Raw genomic sequence first — 24,071 nt, 5'->3', positions numbered from 1 at the left:
TAGGTGGTCAATGCTCCACGGAAAAGGCTCCAGAGTCTGTGTGTGTGCATGCGTGCTTGTCACACATTGCGACTGTGTGTGTGAGCGTATGGACTCTTATCTTTAGCTTGCACTGCACCAGAGTAGCCATTTGTGGGGGCTAGACGGAGGAGACGAACAAAGACGGGAACAAAGGTGATGGAGGAGGTGCATTACCATTTAGACTAGAGATGGGGGGGAGGAGAAGAGAATCACAGAAACACTCTTGATTAATCAAACTGTAACTGTGCAGTGATTTAAATTAGAAACACATCTCACCAGAGATTGAGACTTGGACTTGGGTCAGACGTATATAGGTTACAAAGATGATAAGGAAAGAAGGGGCTTAGGTCTAATGTTCAGCACCGCCTTAGTTTATCGTTTATCAAAGCACAACTGAGGCTGACGTTAAATAAAATGTGATTTGTTTTATCTGTATTCATCAAATTACATCTTTAATATGATATCTGAGCTAAATGCAAAGTTGAGGCATCACTGAAGTTGTTTATCCTGAGAGTGACTGGCCTGGCTCAAAAGCTACAGCTAGAAGTTTTGTTGGTCAAAGTTGAACCAGGAAGATATATAAGCCGATGTAATTTATGGCTATAGTTGGTACTTATACACTAAAATATTGGACATTTTGAAATTGAAATCAATTAAATCAAAGTGAAGGCATCACTGAACCCTGTCACATCTCAACATAAGGGGGCAAACTGAAACATCTACTGCATTTTACAACAATCCGTTCAATGTTAAGACATTTCATGAGAGGTACAGCATAGATGTCTAAAGCTAATGCCATGCTAAATCAATTAAAAAGATGTTGAGATAGTTAACTGAAAGCTGAAAATGGCAAGCTAATGTGGAGACTAGTAAAAGCCAAAGGATAGTCAACTTCATTGTATGGGGATCATGAATGTCTAACACATTTTATCAAATTAAATCAACTCAAGTGTATTGTCATTTTGCTGTACAGACACAGTCGTACAGGCAAGATGAAAGAGTGTTTCTTCAGGATTCAATAAGTTAAAGCAATTTAAATAAACAAGTGTTTGCATATCTAGTAGTTCAGCATTCTGACAGCTTGTGGAATGAAGCTGGTGTTTATGGCAATCTGTCCAACAGTTGATGGACTGTCCAACTGATGGGTCAATAGTACCATGCCTAAAGCTATTCCAATTCATTTTATTTCAGTTTTATTCATATAGTGTCAAATCGCAGCACATTTCATCTCAAGGCACTTCAAATAGTAAGGCGAAGATTTTTCAAAATTATATTATAGAGAGAAACCCAACAAATCCAAAGATCCCCTTTGCACAAACTCTTTGGTGGAACAATTTCCCATTTAACAGAAAGAAAGCTCCCAGCAGCACCAGGCTCAGGAAGGGTGGCAATGTGCCTTAACCGGTTAGGGTGAGGGTGCTGTTGTTGACTGTCAGCTTCAGGGACACTTACAACCTGACTTGGAGTTTGCGGATGTAGACTTGTGACGAGTAATCTGTCGCTGGAGAAGCGTATAAGAGTCTGAACCAAGCAGGAGTAACTGTATAGACACAAATAAAACCGTCACCATATACAGGCACATATCCATTCTGACACATAATGAGCTATGAAGAGTCACAAACACACATCCAGGATGGCGTAGTTCCCCCTCAGGGTTCATGTGAAGCATCTCCTTGTTGGTGTTGACTTGTTGGTGTCGAGTCATGTGCTGTGCAGTCAGACTCAGCAGGTTGTGACAGACACATCAGGAAAAGCTACAGTACAGTGCAAATGATATATGCTGCAGAACAGTAAATACAGCTACATATTATTTCCTGCCTGTTCGACTCTCAGTGAGCTCTCAGAGAGATGGGGTGCTGGATTTTTTTTGACAAACAGTGGCTTGTATCAGGGTAATGATGCTCTAAATGTTTCAGCAGTAGCCTATAGGCTGTGACTGCTGTGTGCTGCAGTATAGCTACTCACAGTTAGTCTGAATATAACCCCTGCAATCTGTATTTTACAGCTAGAATGTTGAGCATAATGATTTGTCAGGTGGTATCATACCTGAAGTGACCTATGAATTCCATCTGGACAAATAAAGACAAATAGCTACCACAGGCACTCGTAGCCTCATGTGTCATTTTCAAAGTGTTTAATTTGTCTAAAAATATTAAATATCCATTGGAATTATGATTATAGTGTCACATCACTACTTCTTATATAGCCCATTTAAAGCAACAGAGGTTTGTCCAAAGTGCTTTCCATTCAAGATAACAGTGCAACTTTACCTGACTAAATAATGAAAATATGCCCATCTTTACACTAGATATTTTTATTTTTTAAGTTGTAATTACAGTACAGTATCAATTGTTTTAGCATCACGTCTTCATACCATATGTTGTCCCTGGACAGCCAAATGAACACGTAACATTATTTACATGACACTTGATCATCATGGCACCCAAAAAATAATATATTACTCATTTATTTTGCCAGTTACATATTCTGTAAAGTGAAATTGCTGACGGTATTATATTAAGCTAGATGTTCATGTCTTCCAAGAACTAAATTGCTATATTTTTGTGTTGCACAGAAGAAGTAGGGAAGTGGTCGGGGTGGATGGTGGGTGTGCAAAACACACATTTTCTACAGCAAAAACTGGGTTTTAAATCTTAAGTTCCATGTGTGGATACATTTAGGACACCAAAGCACTTTGCATTTGGCTATGTTATCTTAATTAAACTGTGTGTGTTAACTTTTTCAATCTTAAACCAAACATGAGTCTTTCTTTCATCCTAACAAACAGCTTCAACATCGCTAACAAAAATAGTTTGGTCATGCTTTACTTTACAACACGTCTTCATTATGTCGCTAAAAGACATAATCGTGGCATCAATTTGTTTCTTTCAAAATATACAACATGTGCTATTGCAAATAGGTAGTATATAATGCCCCATGGCTCTTAATAAAACAAAGCCGGGGACACACCATTTCAAACATTCATTAGCGTCATTTATTTAATAGAGGCAACTAAATTATGTGTAACAGACCATTAAAGAATGAATCATTTAAAGATGCCGCCTTTTGTGCTTCAGTATGAAAACCCTCTACATGTGCAGTAGAACAGTGACACATTGGTGTTGTCTCTGTACTTAAGAACATCTGAAATGAAACAATCAATTTGTGGTTTGCGTACCTGCTTCAAGCATTAATTGGAGAGTGGTTATATACACACAGTATTGGCCATGCAGGTGTAGCCATGTTGTCAGTCCTAAATAGTGGATAAAAGTTTATGTTTAGTTCATTAAAAGTTATTTAGCTTGTGTGTTTCTTAACATCTGGACAGAGATAGAGTAAAAAGAAAGAAACAATTACTAGAAACAAGAGAGAAGAAAGCAACAGACACAGTTTAGTGTCTAAGCTTCTCTAACCTGTGGTACATTTTGTCAGCTTATGATACATTACACGCTCCTTTGTGTGCCAAGGACACGAGTTTCAATTTGTACTCGTTAATTTGTATGTGTGTGTGTGCCATGCTAGGGACTCCTCCTATAAGTCAGTCTGAGAGAATTGCGGCTCTGCCATGTTAACAGATGGCCCTCGACTTTCCAAACAGGCTGAACAGATCAACACTGTATCCCAAGCAGCTCTGGCTGGGTCAGCCCCCACATGAATTCACTCTATCATAACACTCTGTCATCACATCTCACCCCAAACAGTCATCTTATCAAGGAGTACAAGTGCAGGACAGCGAAATAGATATATACCTTGAACACTGCAAACGCTCACCACAAAGATTGCCTTCTATGTATTTATTGTATGTGCTTGTTAGTTTTCACAACTGTCCCTCTTTTTTTCCAGTTACTCTGTGCTGGATATAAGCTGAACTGATTTCTAGACAGGCCACATACATTATGAGCTTTTTTTTTTCCCCCTCCACCTCTGTCGGAGGTCTCATGTTGCTTTGGAAACTCGCATATTTAAGAGCCAGTGGTGCCGGGCACAATAGTTGGACCACATCTTTTGTACTGGTTCATTTTCAAGTACAGTACATACTGGACCTGCCGCGATTCCTACAGCTTCCGCCTCCCTCTGTGAGTCTAACAACAGCTCTTTCATGCTGTTTATCCTCACGCTTCTGTGTGGTACCAAGATAGCCGCACACAGCCGGTAACCGCAATCGAAGCACAACCTTAACCCTTAAATGCAGGGGGGGCTTTTTTTGACCGTGCACTTAAATAGAAGATGCAGACTGACCAATATGAACTTAGTACCTAAGTGATAAAGTAAGCTATCACACAAAATATGTTGTTGTCATTCATGAAACTGTATGATTATGCACAGAAACACTTTTCATTTAAGACTGATGTAGTTCATGTTTGATGTTTTTTTTTCTTTCTAAATGCAAATCACAAATTGAATAAAATGTACAAGAACAAGTAATGAAAATAGTTTGAATAAGCCCCTTTTAGAGTGGCATCACTTTCTATTACTGTAACTTCTTCATGTCTGATGAGCACCCTGGTAACTTTTAACCTAGAAGTTGTGACAGCAATCTGATTAAGTCAGACTTAATAATATTTCAGTATCACTTTCAACAAGGGGCAAGTCTGATCTGCATACCATCACATTAACTTATAGGCGTGCAAAAGCAACACAGTTTGAGTTGTGTGAGGTGTTGTAGGAAAGGGTTTCCACATTTCAGCAATAACGCTGGTCTAAAAACATCACAGGGAGTGCAGAAGATACAATTTACTTCAATTACAAACTGAAATGTCCATAAAACTAACATTGTACTTGGATGGGGATGCTCACCAATAATGGCTGTTGCTTCCAGTTGTTTGTAGGAGTCTTTCCTCTGGGTTGATTAAATACCTGCAGCATCAGACAGCAGCAGGATTGATATACGGGTATCCATAGATGGAGAAGAGGGTCATTAATTACTATTAATTAGGAATGATCCATGACATGGAGACAGTATCGATTAGGGTTTAAAGGCACGGCACATTGTGCACGTTTCTTCATTTATGAAAGGGAAATTTATCAGCTGCAGTCGGGATGCACGATATATCTGCGACCACATTGGTATCGGCTGATATTAGTATTTTTTCACGATATATCAGTATCGGTTTGATGAACAAATTTAGCCGATGTGAAAAACCAATGATTGTCTAACATCAGCACCTATGTCTCTACATTTGATATTGCTGCTATTTCACAGATGTTTTTATTTAAATTGTCCTGGACTTAGACATGTTAAAATAAGTTTAAATATGTTTTACTTTTGTTACGTAGTAAAGAAGGCTATGTTGTCTAATTTGCTATGGGCTACTTTTGAATAGTGTTCACGTTCTTAGAGTGCTGACTTATGCTTATTTTTCGGTGTGAACAAAAATTGAATATTGATATCGGTAATATCGGTTATCGTGATATTAGAACTCTTAATATCAAATATTGGTATCAGCCAGAAATTTCAATATTGTGCATCACTAAGCTGCAGGTAAATCATTTAGTACATTTAGATTAAGTGTTTTTTGTTTTTTATTCCAACATTATCACAAAAAATTTGACGTGCTGTGAAAATATCACAAACATTAATGTAAAGTGACCTGTCTGAATGACAAAATAAAGTGATGAAGCCAGCAATGTTACATATCTGAAAAGAGCTTTCGAGACAATTGCTCATATTAAACAAAAAAAAAGACTCTTATCTTACATTTAGCACTAGAAGAATTCCATTCCTTTTCCCTTCAATTCTTTTTGAAACTTTAATAACCTCACATGCAGATTTACTTTGAGCTTCCAACTTTTTGAACCTTCCACCAAAACATATGTAAATCTGTTGCTAAACTGTCACATAATATGAGTCTCTGCATCTCAGATCAGTTAGTTTCAGATTCAGTAAAAAAACAAACTAGAATGGAGTTTTAAATGTTTCTTGGCGTATATAATGATTTTTCCTGTTTGTAAAAAGCCAGCTTACAGCTCTGCAGATAATTGAGCCAGCAGCTGATGCGAACAATACGACTGCTGTATTTTTCATGTAGATTCATAAATCCTCATCACCTTGAGGTGGGTAAACAAAGTCATTTCCTATGTTGTGGCGTTAATCTTTGTTGTCAGTGCACGGCCAGCAGTCAACAGCAACACAAGGATAATAGGATCATCCCCACACACGTTGGTTCCCCTAGCACCAAAAATCACACACAGTCACATCCAAAAAAACACAAGTGTGGGTATATGCAAAGCAGCTTGACATTCCATGAATAGCTTTTTTCTTCATCTATTAGCTTCGCGCACACACGAGGAAGGAAACACACAAGGCAGCCGGTGCCAATCCCGAGCTGTATCTGGGTCAGAGCGAACAGAGATGAATCTAACAGAAGTTTCACATTGCCCCTTTTTTTTTTCTTTCTTCCGTTCCTCTGTTGTAGAAATGTGATTAATAACGGCAGGTCTTTAGGGAGAGGGCGAATGCGAGAGGAGGGTGGGTGGGAGAAAGGAGGTGAGGAAATCTCAGAGGGGAGCGAGATTTCCAGGCGGTGAGGGAGAGACAGTGACATACCTTGGCGAGATGTCTGAGAGATGCAGCTCAGGGTTGTAAAAGTTTGATGCCACAAGGTGCAGGTAGCAGCCTTAAGCGAAGTGTTAAACGTGATAAATCTTTTAGAACTTTAGAGGGTGAGCAGCGACTGGACGCTACGGGTGTGTGTGTCAATATCCTCGGTTATATTAGTCAGTCACATGATGTATTAATGTTATTCAGCGAGCAGCAAGTGAAGTTAATTTGCTTTCTGGAAACATTAAACATATTAGTTAATGATATGAATGACTGATGATGTATGCGCCCAAAAGGTGACAACACAAACTGATGGATTGTTGATATGCCCTATGGGGGAAATCAAAAGTAATATAATGGGTAATAAAGCTCATTAATTTCCACAGAAGGCAGTGTTTTAACATTAATAAGTGCTTTAACCGCTGTGACAGAACACACAGTAATTACTTAGTTTGACTGAAAAGCTGGAAGTAATTTGTGGGAGGGAGAGAGGGAGAAAGAAAAAAGAAAAAAATGCCCCAACAACACTCGTTATGAATGTTTCATGTTGGAAACTTTCTCTATGAATATTTCATCTGCAGAAATGTCAAGAAGAGAACAGCATGGAGCAGAGTGGCAGGCAGCCTCCCATTGTCGCGCTGCACTGAATGTAGTGATGAAAGAGACATGGATTTAGAATTTCTTTTCTTATTTCTCCTCAGAGTTCTTTATCCTGGGGTCCAAAACCCACAACCTGTGTCTTTACTTTTTTTTTTTTCCCTGTGGGCAGATGAAGAGAATCCTTGAACATTGTGCAGCCATGTTAGTGGCTTTGTGAAGGACATCAAGAGCTTCTACCGTCTGTGTGACACAAACTTTGTCATCTGCTCAAGTCTGTTTATAGACTATACACACTGATCCACTGTATCTACAAGTTGAGCAAAGCGGACTAGACGGTATTACTAAGCCAGTATTTTACTCCTTGTGTTCACGAGTGTACAAGGGTCTGCTAGGTGTGACGTCAATTTCGCCATCTTGCTAAGTCTGCAAAAATCTACGCTGACCACTTTGCATGTCGTCCAAAATATGTGCAGCTAACTTCGTAAAAATGTGCGATTATGCTACAAGGGCAGTCGTGCTCAGCGGTAGTGTGCAGATGTGTGATACAACCTACCAGACATGTATGAAGTCAGCCAGGCATACTAGAATAGCTACTCATCTCTGGTGTCTGCAGCTGTTCATCTACACGTCTACACTGGTGTATAAAAGAAAACCGAGGGTGGTAATTAGTTCACCACCTTCTTCACCACAACTAAAAACCACACTTTGGGTTAAGGTTTACTCTTTCACAATGTTAGCCACATGCTTGGTTAGGTTTCAGAAAATATCGTAGTTTGGGTTAAAATGTCACATCATGAACTCCATTTTCTGGGTTACCAGGGCGACGAGTCCCAGCCCATCTAATATAATGATTGTTTGGCGGAGAAGGAGCGACAGGTGGAAGTAGCAGTACAATAAAAGGCAATACGGTTAAGCTGTATAGGAGTGAAATTGTTGTGAGACAGTCATTAGGTTTCAACCTCTGGGTGCCATGAATGTCTGTGACAGATTTCATAGCAACCCTTCCGGTAGTTTACGAAACACTGAGAACCAAATATGTTACAGAGCCAGAGCAGTGACAGGTCATTTTAGCTTCTGGCAGTGAAAACAAAACCTGTACTGAGGAAGGAAGCACTGGCATTGAAACACTCGTATCGAATAAAGACGCAGGCTAATATGCAAAATAAGGGTTCCTTATAAATTACATGGAAGTTGGACTTTTGTTAGGCCTCAAGTGAATAGAGTTAAAAGTGAAAAGCAGCGTCACTGAAAAGAAGCCATCCATGTAAAAAGATTGTAATTGCAAATCAAACCAGGATTGTGAAAACGAAATGTCAAAATGAATAAAGATAATAAGATTGATATGAGCAATTGTGCAAAAATGATGTTTTACCAAGAGCTGCCATTTCTTTTAGCATCCTCTTTCAGTTCAGGTATTGTTTTCTTTGCCAAATTTTTATCCCTGTAGCAAAATTAGTTGTCACTGTTGTTAAAATTTGAGCCTCATGTGGTGCTGAATGAAAAGTCCATGGGTTGATTGATGTCCAGCGTAGTCCTTCGATATACGTCATTTTCTGACTGTCAAGACTGAGAACATCTGTGTTTTTGGTTAGATTTGATGTAGGGGAGGTGTCAAGCTGTCTTAAAATGCGTTCCCAGTTTTAGTGCTTGACTAGAAGGATTATATTTTACAAACAGTCAGGAGGATTTACCGTGTGTGCTTTATAGCTGTGTGCTGAAAGTGTAGAACAGACTGAGGAGAAATTATGGCATCTAATTGCAAGTCCGGGCACAAATTAAACACCTTTACTAAAATCCTACACTTGTTAGGTTTGTGTGACAGGGGATTGTGTTAATATTGTTGCTCTGGATGTAAACAAGGTTCCAACACTGTGTCATTATTAAAAGCTTCCCATCGGTCTGTACCGTGTTTTCACTGTTATCCCTGTTGACTCCGCCCTCCACTCACTGTCCAATCGCTTGCCTTCACCATCCAGTACCCCCATTTCAATTGGTCCATCCTGCTCAAGTATGACTCAGAAAGGTGTGTCAGTCTTACCATGTGAACCAGCACAATGTGTGTTCGTGTGGCTGTTGTTACCGAGCGTGTGTTGTCATGCACTGTCATTTTTGAACGATGTCATGTTTTCTTATTTCTTCACCTCTTTTTCTTCTGGACTCCTCAAATTTGCTCTGCTGTTCCTCTTTTCTCTTCCCTCTTTTGGTTTAAATCTTGTTTTTTTTTTTTTCATCGTTTTTTTGTTTCCTCCCGTATTTGTGTCTCTTTCTCTCTCTTCGACATTTAAGCGAGACAGCAGAGCATTCGGGAATTCCAGTTGAATATAATTTGGATTGTTTCACAGTGACTGTTTATGTTTACGGTTGTGTTTTTTTTTTGTTTGTTTGTTTTTTTTAGACTCAGTGTTTGCTGGTTTTTAAAAATTCGACATCCGCGTCTTGAGAATGAAGGTCGACACATTTTTCCTGGCAGACACTGAGTCTCAAGGTTTACTACGGAACCATTCACCGTGAAGGACAGGGACATAAAAGCAGCCGCCGCAACCGACCAAACCACCGCTTCACAACCGAAATATAAATGTTTCTCGCTGACATTTCACTCATTTGCATCCAGATCGACAACCTTTAAACTGCACTGTTGCTGCTTTTACGTCCTGCGCCCTTCTCTTCCTCTCCCGGTCATTCTCTTTGTCATCCAGGATCCAAACTTTAAGTCTATTTCAGTCCCCCACATCCCATCCATTACCTCCATTCATATCAATCCACACTTCTTACCCTAATATTCCCATTAGCCGAAAAAAGTCTCGCAGAACCACTACACCCACAGAGCCTTCAGACACATTCAAAGGAGATCCAGCTAAGCAGACGCCATTGCACCAATGAATCAAAGTCATAGCAGCGCCTGGTATCAGTTTCAAGATTCATTGTCGAGGCCTCCTTCTCATCGGACTAGCCGGCACAACATCCTTTTCCACTTTCACGACCTACTCTAGAACCCTCACATGATCACCACATTCTGGACAGCTGTAGGTCCTCAGCGTTCCAGACCCATAATCCACATATCTCAATCCAATCCAACCTGCCCTCACCCACGCAGCCACAGGACGGCCACGGTGCTGTGCTGTGCTGTTTTTTTTTTACTCATCGGTCCAACAACCAAGGACCCTTACTGTGTCTGTATTTCCCAAAAAAAGACCGCCTCGGAAATGTATGCATTATGTTTTTGAGCGTGGCCACGTCCAAAAGCAACTTCCAGGCCGATTCCTCAGCTCCTAATGTCATCTCCAGCGAAAAAAAGGCGGCGGTGAGAGAGAGAGAGAGAGTAAGTGTTCTCGGAGCGAAGGTGAGTGAAACGGAAGGCGGGAAGAGGAATGATGGCTCTTGGAGTTGTTTTTGGACAGGGAATATCTTATGTCTTCTAATTTTTCCAACAGTGTTTTCCTTCTTGTCTGTCGGACCCCGGGGCGGATTTTCAGCAGGGACTTTAGATCTCCTTAAGAATCAGTGAAGTCACTGAATAAACCTGAAGCTGAAAGTCCGCAGGATGTGGCTGCTACGGCTCAGTTACGGCGCCGGTTTCAATGTCCACAGGAAATATTTCAGGAGTGGAGCGTCTGCCCAGCCTAATTTTTAAAGTTACTTTGTCATTGGTTTTTCTCTTATAAATGCAGCTCTTTAGCTGTGGAAACAGCTGCGTTATGACTCAATTACTGGAAACCCCCAAACCAAAATAATGTACATAATGTAGCCTACGTTGGTAAAATTTATAAACTCCTACTTTTCCCTTACTTTCAGCTCTACGTGCTCACTTAGCCCCTAAAATGAGACTGTTGCACAATAACTAAAATGAACAGTTAGTGTAGTGGCATGTGTGGCATTAAAAAGACAACCTTTTTGCCACGTCCTGGGATCATCATTTAAATGTCAGTAATTGTATAATACAAATATAAACAGTGTTTTCATCAGCTCTGCATTCCATCCACTTGGGAGTGACTACTAGTTAACATGCAGTTTTATGAGCCGTGACTAAATCGCTGCTTAATATCTGTTAAGCTTCAGTAAATAGAGTAAAAAAAGAATAATTATATTAGCTTAAAGTCAATTGCAGATAAATACGGGTGTTAGTATGCAATACTGGGGAAAGATTTTAAGCACTTTGGAGGTATAGATTCCTGTTCATCAAGATCTCCCTGTAGCAGCCCCAACATCCATCCATCCATCCATTATCTATACACCGCTTAATCCTCACTAGGGTCGCGGGGGGGCTGGAGCCTGTCCCAGCCGACTTAGGGCGAAGGCAGGGGACACCCTGGACAGGTCGCCAGTCTCAGCCCAAACATGTACATCTTAAACTTATCTTCACTTTCAAGAGGACCAAGCAGTCCTGCAACAGATTGTCCTCGCAGAGTCTTGATCTCAAACTGGAGTGACCTACAAATCTAAAAACACAGCATGCAAGTTCACCTAAGAGAACTCATGCTGTTTCAAAGACAACTGTTGCTGATATAAAGTATTTATTTGATTTAGTTTTCTTCTATTTATTGCACTTTCTATCAAGTTACATGATAATTCAAACTATTCCTTGCTGTACTTTTACAAAATCATGTTTTACTTTTAGTGCCTCGATCTTTTGCATGTTTACGAACATTTGCACGTAAATGTCGCTCCTCAGAAATGCGGAACTTTCTGGCCAAAAAATAAAAGGAGGCGCAAGTGAGATGCTCCAGTCATGCAGCCAGCGGACATTGCTGCACAAGTTTAAATGGCAGCAGATCATCTTTGCAGCAGTGATAGACATGAAGCTCAACACAGCCACATCTGGTGGACAATGAAAGCATCAGAGGATAAAGTGCAAAAATTGATGTGTTTAGTTGGGACCCAGCAGGAAAAACCTGTCTTGTTTTTTCTGGGTTACCTCCATAAGAAGAGTAAAGATTTATTTAATTTGCGTGGAGACAAAGAAATGCCTGTTACAGACGATAATAGCTGCATGTTTTTGCAGTTCTTCAACAAATACAATGAGACCTAAGTCCCCTTGAGATGATTGTCCCGGATGGTCTGTTCACAGAAGTGGTGTCAAACGTGAGGATGGAATGCAGCAAGCAGGTGTCGTGACCTTCATGAAAGCGACTGGTCATGACCCCTCTGCGCATTTGCACCGATCCTTTTAAAAACGATATCAAAGCTCAGAGAGGAAGGCTCCACCTGCCACATCAGTGAAGGACGCGAGAGGAAAGGGCAGAGCGGAGACAGAGGGGAGCCAAAGCGGGAGAACAGGGGGCTAAATCACTTCCTCATTCTTCCACTGAATATTTTACAACCTTGCAGAAAAAAAAAATCATTCCACTGTCAGCTTGACTGAAAGCCGGAGCAGCATAAACTCCATTCCTCATTAAGAGTAGCTTTCTTCTTTTTTTTTCTCCGTGAAGGAGAAAAGAGCAGTGGAGCAGGAGAGTCGGAGCAACCGGTGTAATTTGACTTCCTAAACTTTCACCTTTTCTTCGCTCACTTCATTCTCTTTCTACTCCTCCAGGGACTAGTTGAGTTTAAGCCAAAAAGGTTTCCGTCTCTCTTTCTTTCCATTTCTTTTCCCTTATCCCCATATCTCTTGTTCAGCCTTGCCCTCTCTGCACCTTCCCTAATATTAAGGGCAATGCTTACTTACTTCCTCAGATTACTTTTTCGGGGAGAGTGAACCGAAGTAGAGAGCCAACTTTAGGTATGACCTTTTTTTGTGCTGTAATTGAATGTTTCTTTGCTCTGTAGGAATGTAAATGGAGCAGCAGATATGGCACACTAGGCAGAGAAAAACACAACTTCTACAGCATGTTTAAATGAAAGGCTACTGTTATGTGTCTGCCTCATGCACCTGCAGACAGTAAGTAGAGCAGAGTAAAAAAAAATAATGTTTGATCTTCCAACGATGATGGAGGATCTCGTAAATATGAACTCTCAGTCAGGGAAACCAAACTGTTGCGTCCCACAAGGGCTGCACCTCACTGCTCTGATTCAAAGGCATGTGCCCAGACTTACCCAAGATGCTCTAAATCTGCTTTATCACTGTCTACTCAGCGGCCATCTGTTCAAATGCCCAAAAGTATAGCCTCATTTATAAAAAAAAGCAGCTGACAAGATGAAGAAATGTTGGTGCGGAGACTGTTCCAGGTCCCGAGGCGCTAAAAAAGCAAAGCAGGTGACAGAGTATGTCAGCCTTGTTTCGGTACATTTGTTTGAAAAGCAGGACCAAGCGCACCAGTAGCCACATTATTTTCACTTTCTGGCACGCACTTCTCCGTAGGTGTTCGGCAGCAGTCAAACTCCACCGCTGGCTGCCCCGAGGTTCAGACCGCACCGCCGGCGTTCAGGTTCATCTCCCCTGTAGTCAATATCAATAATTAGCAGCAGGCACAGAATTAACTCTCAGCAAAAAATGGCTCTGAACACAAATATGGAATAATTAACTTGAAGGCACTCAGCAGAGCGCAGGCGTCTGCCAAACCTTAACAACTCTCCAACTCTCTTATTATTTACCTCAACAGCAGCAAGAGAAAAATAAAGCAGGTTCACATTAGAGACAAGCCTAATTTGTTCATGTTTCCTGTTTATAAGTTCATTCAGCTTATGTTTCCCTGCTGCCTAGTTTTTCACGTTTAAAGTGGTCTAAAACTAAATATTAGATATTTTAAGCTCACAAGGAATTCATAACTCATATATTTACATAAAGGAATCTAGAAAAGATATGTTGATTTGACTAAAGTCCTTTACGGTGTTTTGCAGTGTATAATTGATCATGTTTTATTAGAGCATCTTCCTGTTTGTTGTCAATGGAAATCAGCACTTCTTCCATGAATACCTTGATAAACTACCCAGCACAACGCCAAACAACGACACTGACAAGCATCATGATACCATTCTACTGTTTTTAGCTTCTATTTTTGACAGTGCAAACACTAAGTAATTCCAGTCCCTTTGTTCAGTGCACCTGCATTAAAATTCTTAATTTCCTGCTCAGACGTTTGCGTTAAAACCCATAAAGAAGTTCAGACGGCAAATTCTCTTTCTCTCGACAAACATTTAATTTCAGCAGAAAGTGTTAAATTTCATTTTCACCAACTGGTTCAAAGAATGTTTTTTGAAGCTAACCAATGAATGAAAACAGTGTTTCTGCCTCCACAGAGGAACTGTTGCAGCAGATTGATGTGTTTGACACATTGCTGTTGCTTTGCTGGAAGTCATGTGGTGAAAATGGAAGTTATGTCAAATCACATTATAGTACAGGTAATTTCCTTCACCTCAGTATGTTTTATCCAGTCTGCAGCTTATTTGAATATTTTCTTTCATTTTTAAAATTATGGTCGTGTTTTATTTGGAATTTTGTCCTTTGAAAATGTCACTTTGCAAAGAGCATCACAATTCAGAGAACGTTAAATAATTATTGTTTAAATTAAACTTGCAGACTAGTTATAAAGATAAATAGTACTAAAGAGGTTTCTACTGGGCAGCCAGTGCTGGTTTTGACTGCGGCTGCTATAAATACACAACTGAAATGTGTATATATATCCTGCTTATATAAAATCCTTTACTGCAGTTGCTGAACGCATCACAGGATGCATTAAGGATATTCTCTGCTCCACATTTGTAATAGCTCTGCACCTGGTTGGCTTTATCTCAAGAGATAAATTCCAGTCCTAAAAGATGCAGATATATATTTAACATCAGGCACGGCTGGGTAAATTTTACCCTGTTAGCTGACTCTGCTTGCTCAGCTCTCCTGTCCTGTTCCCTGATCTATGAGTGGAGTTCCACTGATTCGATAGGGAACCCACTTGGCACAAATCCCGAGCTGCACACACCCACACACACATGCCCACTCCTGGGAATCAGCTCCACTCAGCTGCACACCTGTGCTAATTGGGCAGACAGGGAGCACTCGCGGCACCCAAAGGACTTCCGCCTTTGAGTGTGTGCCGGTGATTCCCTTTCCCCACCCGCGTGACCTCAGGCCTCTCCTTCACTGATGGAGTGATAAGGTGATGGATGGTGCGAGCTTCCTCTGTCCTCCTCATCCTAACTCCCGACCCATCCATCCATCCACTCTGGACGGAGGGAAGAGGTGAGGAACCAAGTGATGGATAAGTATGGAAAACTTTCCTACTGTGTTGTGTTCTTCTCCTGAGAGGAGGGGAGTGAAAGAGATGAGGAGTCACATGATGATCAGAGAGACAGAGGGAGACACTGAGCTGTTTATCTCTCATCGCACTCACTGAGGGGAGAGTTAATTTAAACACCTGTTGATCAGAGAGGAGGAGCTTTGATTGGATCAGTCATGACTGCAGACCAGTGTGAAGGATGGAGTCTCCCTTTCTCTCTGTCCATTTTCTGATCTGCCTCTTGTAAATCTCTTCACATCTCTTTGCATCCTCTCATACCCCTGATGCGAGTCAACCATCATGAGCGACCTCAACACATTTCTATCACGTTCCACTAACAGCTATTCTATCAATGAGGTTTCCACGACTCCAGTCCTCAACGCTGCAGGTGTGCTGTACTGTGTCCCGTTTTATTTCCTGCTATCTCACTTTTTGAACACCGCCCCTCCCATCCTCCTCCTCCTTCCCCTCCTCCTCCTCCCCCCCTACTTACCTGTACCCCCAACCCCCCACCATTTCCCACTTCCAACAGAAGCTCAGAGTAAGCCCTACTACTCCGATTACTCCCCCACCCGCCTGCTCATCCACAAGATGTGCACCAGTCACTACCTGGACCTGTTCATCACCATCGTAATAGGGCTCAACGTCATCACCATGTCCATGGAGCACTACCAGCAACCTAAGGTCAGGTGGTGGGGAGCGGGACGGTGGGGAAATAATAGGGTTCTGTGCTTTGAATATCTATACATGGTGCACCGTACCTTTAAACAGTTTAGTAGGACACGGGGCTTGACTATTATTTCCCAATGATTCTTAAGGATTGTCTTCTATACAATATATAACACACGTCAGTAACTACACATATTGATAATTGCATTGCCTTGTATAATATATAGTAATGTATAACATAGTGTCCTTGAGTCAAAGGCATTTTCATCCTGCCACAAATACAGTTTATTAGAAAAAACTTGAATTCTGACCAATATTTTTGAATGTTTTGGCCTGAGAATGAGCAACTTTAAATCAATATTGGCATCGGAGCTTGGCCGTTAAAGGCTTCATTTTGAAATATATCACTCTCTGCATTGGCCTTTTAAAATGAACGCTATTGAAATATTAGTTTAATCTTCCTGGAACACTGGCTTTATAGCTTCAGGAGACTTCAAGAGACAGTGTCAAGTGTACAAGTTGTTCCAGCAATAATAAAATACTAATACTAACATGTTTTTTTCGAAAAAAGTAACCTTTAAAAAACGGCCATATTAGTTTTTTAAACAAGGGTGAGAGAGGGATCAGAAAATCAGAATGAGAAAAAGAAATGAAAGCTAGATAAGAATTTTTAAAGCCTGGCAAGAAAGTCGGTGGTGAACTATAAAAGGGAGGTCGAAACAATAAATAAAAGATCATTGTACAATATACGGAGTAGAGAAAAACATATTAAAATGGTCTGAAGTAATGCTTTAACTGTAGAAATGTAAGGTATCCTGGGGTACCACAAATCTCAGCCATCTGGTTCACCCAAAAGGTAATTATAAATATATTCTAAGTATCACTGAGGTCTACTATGGATACTTAGGATTTATAGCCCATATTGTAATCGCCGTCAGGCAGACGTGCCATCTGGGATTCTTTTCCTCTAATCATTTTTGAAATATTTCACATCACTTTATAACATCATATTGTTGGCCACCTGCTTGCTCAGAACCCTGAGGTGGAGGTAGGAAAAAAAGGTAGCTGAGGGAAGTAGAGGGAGAAGTTTTATTTAGCAGCAATAGAAAAACTGAGAACCATGCAAGGGTGTTACAGGGCAGATAAGGAGGTAGTAATGTGGAGTAGGCGGGAGCTGGATGCTGATAACATAGAAAGGCTATTAGGTGGGTAGTAAGTGGTTACACAGTTGGATTCGGTGGTTGAGCTTCTCCTCTCAAAGAATCCAAGTTAATATTTTGCCAGGTGAGCTAATAGGAATCAGAGATTGTGTGATGCATGAATGAAACAGTTTATGCCAGTCCGCTAATACTAGAGAAAGTGGTTCGGTACAAAAGAAGGTCTTTGGGTTTAGTAGGAGGTCTTTCGGTGAGGAACGATGAATGAAATGTTACTTGAAAGAAGGTCTCTTGGTAGAATACAGTGCTGTTTGACAGACTCCAGATTATGTAGGTTCAAGAGTAATGTCTTTTTTTGGTTAAATGTGAAGTAGACTAGAATGTTGTTGTTCAAATAGAACTTTATTTAGTAGGACACAAGACGGCTGAATGGCATTCAACATCTATAGGTAGAAAAGAATGTTTGGTGGAATAGAAGAAATGACTTTATATGGAGTGTTATATAGATTGTTGGGGAAAGGAGAATGGACTTATTGTTGGTAAAACAGAACGTTGTCTGGTAAACTAGAATGCCTTTAAGTGGACAGAATGTTGGATGGTATTTTGGCAGAACAGGACGTTATTTGGTCGGATAGAATTAGAACAACAGAAAGTCACTGAGTAGAATTTAATACCTTGGTAGAATGAGAGGTCTTCTAAACTAAGATGACATTAGATAGAAAAGAAGGATGTTTTGCAGACTGACTAGTTTAAATAGAAGATTTTTGAGTAAACAGTTTACTCTAGATAATATAGGACAGAATGTCTTCCATTGGATAAAATGTCAGAAGTATTTTGGTAGAATAGACGGTTGTTTCGTTGGAGTTGTTGAAGAGAAATCTGTAGATAGAATGAGAAGTTTGGTAAAAAAGAGATTTTTTTTTTAGATGGAACAGAAGAATGTTTTGTAGATGGACTGACTTTAGCTATATGGTAGCATATAATGTATTTCAGTAGAAACAGAGGGTCTTTGGTTCGCATGAAGTTTAATGGATTGTTGGGTAAAATGGAAGATAGTGGAGTAAACTGCTGGTCGCTGAATTACCACCAGTGAGGATTTAGTGAAATCCCTGCTGACCACCAGTTCCCTCATCCCTCGTCTCTTAGCTAAAGGTCAGTTTTTACATGCAGATGGGCACTGTGAGTCTCCCTCAGGCAAAAATGGACACTTTGATTCTAATGGCATTTTCATAGAGAATGAGGGAGGGAAGAGCGGAGGGTGATGTGAATGATCTATTAATGGAATGGCTAATTCTGGCGAAAAGGGCAGTGCTTGCAATATGGACCCTTTGGTATTTTATGCAGGGGCTGTAAACTGTTTATCTACACAAAAACCAAAAATATGCACACATAACAAGCCATTTACTGCAATCAAGTCAAGTCGAAAGTGTTCTCCTGTTTAAATATGAAAATAATAGCGATGGGGTGAGATCATTTCATTGGTTTTCAGTGCAGTTTCAGCACATTTTCATAAATGACTGCTGATGAAAGCCATGGCTCACTACGGTGGAGCAACCGAAAATTTAATGCTGGGTTTACAGAACTGTTAAGATTGATGCTTGTGCAGTTTGTGCATCTTTAACATTTTGTAATTTCTCCCGCAGGAATTGGACGAGGCCCTGAAGATCTGTAACTACATCTTCACTTTCATTTTTGTTCTGGAGTCTGTCTTCAAGCTGGTGGCCTTCGGATTCCGACGCTTCTTCAAAGACAAGTCAGTATTTAAATCACTGCCGTTTCTCCCCAAAGTGACGCTATGACCTTTTTCCTAACATCTCTGACACAAATCAAACGAAGATCCTGAATAAACAGTTACCTCCCAGCTCGGGGTTCTGACATTTGAGTAGATGCGATATTCTGATATGGATTGGTAGTTAACAGCACCGTTCTTTAACCTCTGAGTCATGTGGAAAATCTGAGGCAACGTTCGGAGAGCTTAAACGAGCTTTTCGTTAGGTGCTCCAGTGCACGGTGCTCGGTGAGGCCTGTATGAATACAAACGGCCTAGTTAAACACCCATAAAACACAACAGCCTTAGATGATTTCATAGCTTTGAAATCCCTGGCTTCCTGCTGAAAACCACACAATAATGCACAAACACAATCGCAACAGAACAAATGTGCACTAGCACACATCAGCATATACATGAACACACACACCTCAGTGGAGGCATCATGTTTTTGGACAAGAACTGACCACCTAGGATTTCTGCCCGTTTTCTTTGCCAGAGTAGACCATTATCCTTTTTGAGTTTGGCAGCTGTCCAGTTTTGATATCAGCTCAGTACACACTCATTTACTCTTACACACAAACAGATTGGCACAACATTTAGCCAACATCCCCATGACTAAATCTCACAGAATCTTGTTTTTTTCCCCCATTTTGATGCATACAATATGAGTATTTAGACAGAAATTTAGAGAAACACCATGGAGTTAAACTTTCAACTCGGAGAGAGGAACGAAACTCTTGGCCCTCGTTTTCATGGATGAGAAACAATGGAAATGGACAAACCAGATCACTGCGACCACCCACCGCTATCTTCGCTTTTTATGTGTTCATTTCGTTCCAAACGTTTTGTTCAGTCCACATTTATTGCACGGCAACTGGAAAATTAGGTCTGGTTTCAACATTTTGATCTCAACTCAGGTTACACTAACTGGGAATGAAAAGTAGCCCGCTGCCTCCACTTCTGACAGCACCAGATCTGTCTTTATAACATGCTAAATTAAATTAGACCATTGCGACATTCTAAATCTGCTTAAAAATCTCTGCACAGTCTCACACACTGTCATCCAGATAATAATCTCTCTCTAAATTTATAAGTGTACGTAATTAATTATCCGCGCAAGACTCGTTTTTGCTTAATTTTGGACCATTAAAGTGATACTTCATACAGAGTGTCACCATTGTAGGAGTGAAAGTCAAGAGAAAAAGCTTGGCATCCTCACAAAGCACTGTGGCTGTTGGCATCTTGGAGTTTTGGATACCTTCACTGAATTCCAGAAAATGTTTTATCAAATGCCCATAAGAAATACTCAAACCACCTCTGTAGCACAGCCCCGTTGTCCGTTCATACAATCAGTTTATTTCAAATTGGTAAACAGATGACAGACTGCAAATTTTTCTCACTAATATTGTACATACTTACAGGAAAAGTCTGAAGTTTTGGGAAATACACTTCTCAGATTTATTACCAAGACTTAGCTGAGAAGATCGAAACCATATTTGTGCTGAAGGTAAAGTGATAACACAATAGAGTCAGGAGACGGTTAGTCTGGCTTAGCGTAAAAACGAGAAACAGGACAAAATGTTTAGCTTGGCTCTCTGCAAAGATACCAGATATGCCGACCAGCAACTCTAAAGGTCACCAATTAGCATGTTGTACCTCGTGGTTGCCAGATAAACCAGTCCAGACTTCAGGAAGTCACTGTGCCCAGCCAAGAAATACTCTGGCCCCCCGTAACAGTTTTGTTGTTACACAAACACAGTAGAATGTATTGATTAGGGAGCTTTGGAAGGGGAAGGCTTCGTTTGTGGGCCAGATGTGGCTTCATATTTAAGGGACATTACACAAACAATATTCACATATTTTTTTGTAGCAGTAAAGTAAAAAGGTAGAGGAACTGTACACGAGCAGTTGTTAAAGTTTTTTAGGTAATGCGCTCCCACAAATAACAACCGTGTATAATGAAAACTGATCACAAGACTTGCACATAAATCCTAGATCGAAAATTGTGCTTTTTCTTGGGAGTGCAACCTGCACAGGAAAGGCTCTTCACTGAAATTAACTGAGCATGACTCTGGTCTCTCCAGAGTAGGACCTTCTGTGCACTTTAAAGTCCAAGTGAAGACAAAAGGTATTTGTTTTTGAAGTCGAAACCGAGTTTCAAGTGTTGTTGATTTTGTCAAGTGTAAAGTAGTCAGAATCTGTGACTCAATTCTGATTCAAGCTCCAGTCATATGGCTCCAGTTCACACTTCTGTGCCGGAGGAAATGACTCACAAAGAAGAAATGGATGATTTGTTTCGATCTGGTTTTCGCAGCCAGTCCCATTTATCGGAGGTTTCGGTGCAAAGAAGTGATCTAAGTTGGTGTTAAGGACTGATGAGTGTGTGTGTGTGTGTGTGTGTGTGTGTAGGTGGAACCAGCTGGATCTGGCCATTGTGCTGCTGTCCATCATGGGCATCACTCTGGAGGAGATTGAGGTCAACGCTTCACTGCCCATCAACCCCACCATCATCCGCATCATGAGAGTGCTGAGGATCGCACGAGGTACCGTCCCCTTTGCCCCCCCACCCCCACCCCACCACCCATCCATCACGCTGTCGGACGCGTACACGCCGCAATCTCATTCACGGTGCCGCACTTTTAAGATGCTTTGTAAAACAGCCACATCCCTGGGACTCCCCTCTTTGTCATTTTTGCACGGCGGAGCACAGCAGGGTTCGGGCAGAGTGTGAGCCGACCAGATGGCACATAGAAACACAGTCAGCTGACGAACACAGCAATGAGAGAAAAATACAGGCAGAGAGGAGCAAGGTGAGAAAAGATACTCAAGGGCGGGGGAGAGCCAAGACACATTATGGCAGTAAGTGAATTAAGCTGGAAGAAACTGGGGCTACGTTATGGAGGGAGAGGAAAGAGGGGAGAAATTAAAGGAGGTGGGCCAAGATGAATAACTTCTGATGTGTAAATAGATTGTACAAAGATGGAAAGAAGAGGAGCTGATTGATGTTAGAGTGGGGGAAAAAAAGCTGAGGTGGAGTGAATGATGAAGGAATAAATGGAGAGGAAAGGTATGTAGGTGGATGAGAGGGAGCTGATACTGTATTTGCAGAGAGTATAATAAAAAAAAAAAAAGGCTTAGAGGAGGTTGACAATTAGGAAGGTCGATCTAAAGGCTGGATTTGGCAGGAGGGAGGAAGATCAAGAGGAAAGCTATACTGCCCATGTGCTTCGGGCTGATTACTGTCCAGGTAGTGAGGATAAGAGAAGGCTGGAGGGGACGGAGAGAGGAGGAGAGCTGGGAGAAAGAGGAGATAAGAAAGGCAGAGGGAGAGCTCGTCTGTTTTGTCTGGTTACTGAATGCGTAATAAAAGAAGTAGCATGGAAGTCATGAGTAATTACTGTCATACGGCAGAGCTGGCCCAGACACAGGCTGTTTTGTGTAATATATGTGCCACAGCGTGTGTTTGACACTGCGATTTGCATGGGTCCACTATTTCTATCCGGCATCAACATGCATCCCCTATTCAGAGTGAATGTAGATTTGATTTAGCCGGATTACATTTACACACTGTAAGCCCATTTGAATTTTTCTTGCCAGATGCAAGAGGCTTTTGAGCAGCATCTTCAGTGAGATGCATCAGAACAGGCAACTTTACATTACAGGAGCTCAGGACGGGTGCAAGGTGGCACAAAGTTTTGCAGAAACTAATTCCCTAATTGGCCTTTTCAGCCTGCCTGTGGGTATGTAGTGTAGGATCCAACAGCTTCGACCGCAATATTAGCGCTGAGTTCACCAAAAACAAATGACAAATACTAGTTGTCCATGGCGATGATAGAGAGAAGACTGCTACTGCTGCAGAAAAACTGTCATTTTTTTGTCATCTCAGCATTGAGACCAGCACAGCATTTTTCAGAGGCCACTCACGAGTACATACCCTGGAGTGGATACAGTGCTTATTTGTCCCCCTCATACCGCCCTGAAAGAGGATCTTGCAGTGGGAACATGCACAAACGCCTACAGTTCCTATAGTGGAAAACAATCTCATATCTGGGAGATTACAAGAAGCTCATTATGCCCTTTTTGTGCTTTTAATTGTGTAAAAAAGCAAAAACTAGCAGGTGAAAAATATTCATTATTCCAGGGAAACCTCCCTGTTAGTTCAAAAGGTGGAATCCGCAGTATTCTCCACTGATTAGGTCAGATCCATGAACTAGACGAAGCCGGTGGTTTGTTTTGTGAAACTGGAGGAACGATCACAGGTTTTAAGGCGAGACAGTTTAAACGATTAAGGTGTTTAAGGCTGCTGAAGGACGAGTGCAAATGTTTTCTCTGTGATCAGCGTGTCGCTGATCAGTTTGACATATGTTTAGAGCTTCAGTGGCAGCGTATATATAGCAGCTGACTGAGGTGCAGGCAGATGTCTCTCGATCAACAATGCATCATCCGCAGTCTTAGAATTAGTCAGAGTAAAGCGTCAGTGCTGTTTCTCGTGTCCGAGCTAACAGATGCAGTGTGGTTAAAAATAAATACATGAATGTTTAGAAAATACAAGGATGACTATTGCATCCATGTTGTCTTAGCAGTAATTTTACAGGTTTGTCTTTAATACATCCACAAAAGTGTTACTTAAAATGAAACAACTGATCTCCCTCAGAATTCCCACAATCCCATTTTAGCCAAGATTCTATTTAAGCTGCATGACGAGATAAATGGATTGTTGCTACTTTATACAAAATTGCAGAATGTTTTAATATTAATGTCTATTTTCAGAATATAAGATTTCAGAGTCGTGAAATAAGTATCGTCTCCTATACGCTTTGACTTTTCTCTTCAGCTCATGTGCCAAAAACACACTTGTCAAAAAAAATAGTAAAAAAATAAATGGAGCTATGCTTGCATTTATGTGATGTCATAAAAATTTATGAACCAATAAGAATGATAACTAAGAAGGTTACACCAGGATTTTAAACGGTGAAATTTTATGGCTAAATCAATTTGTTCCTGTAGAAACTCTGCATCCACACAAAGAGGCAAAGTCAATCCCTGCAGTTTAAAGTTTGATGAACTTTCACACAAGACCTCTTAGCAGTGTTGTCTTATTAGCTTTGTTGCATTATTCACTTCTATTTGACTTCTTGTAGAGTGCTACACAAAAGAGCACTACC

The 24,071-nt window shown here is 40.9% G+C and overlaps 1 protein-coding gene across 1 annotated transcript in view; it reads left to right on the top strand.

The window, feature by feature from the left end:
- cacna1g (calcium channel, voltage-dependent, T type, alpha 1G subunit) overlaps window positions 1-24,071 on the top strand; it is a 204,116-nt gene that overhangs the window by 157,279 nt on the left and 22,766 nt on the right. Inside the window, exons 27-29 of the mRNA XM_008293527.1 lie at window positions 15,842-15,993; window positions 18,779-18,888; window positions 21,316-21,449. Of these exons, the coding sequence (XP_008291749.1) occupies window positions 15,842-15,993; window positions 18,779-18,888; window positions 21,316-21,449 (396 nt within the window). The remainder of the gene's footprint in view (window positions 1-15,841; window positions 15,994-18,778; window positions 18,889-21,315; window positions 21,450-24,071) is intronic.

The sequence above is a fragment of the Stegastes partitus genome, unplaced genomic scaffold, assembly GCF_000690725.1.
Source record: "Stegastes partitus isolate 25-593 unplaced genomic scaffold, Stegastes_partitus-1.0.2 Scaffold891, whole genome shotgun sequence".
In the NCBI taxonomy this organism is placed as follows: domain Eukaryota; kingdom Metazoa; phylum Chordata; class Actinopteri; family Pomacentridae; genus Stegastes; species Stegastes partitus.
The sequence above is the reverse complement of the archived record's forward strand: the minus strand, read 5'-3'. Positions and strand labels throughout refer to the sequence as shown.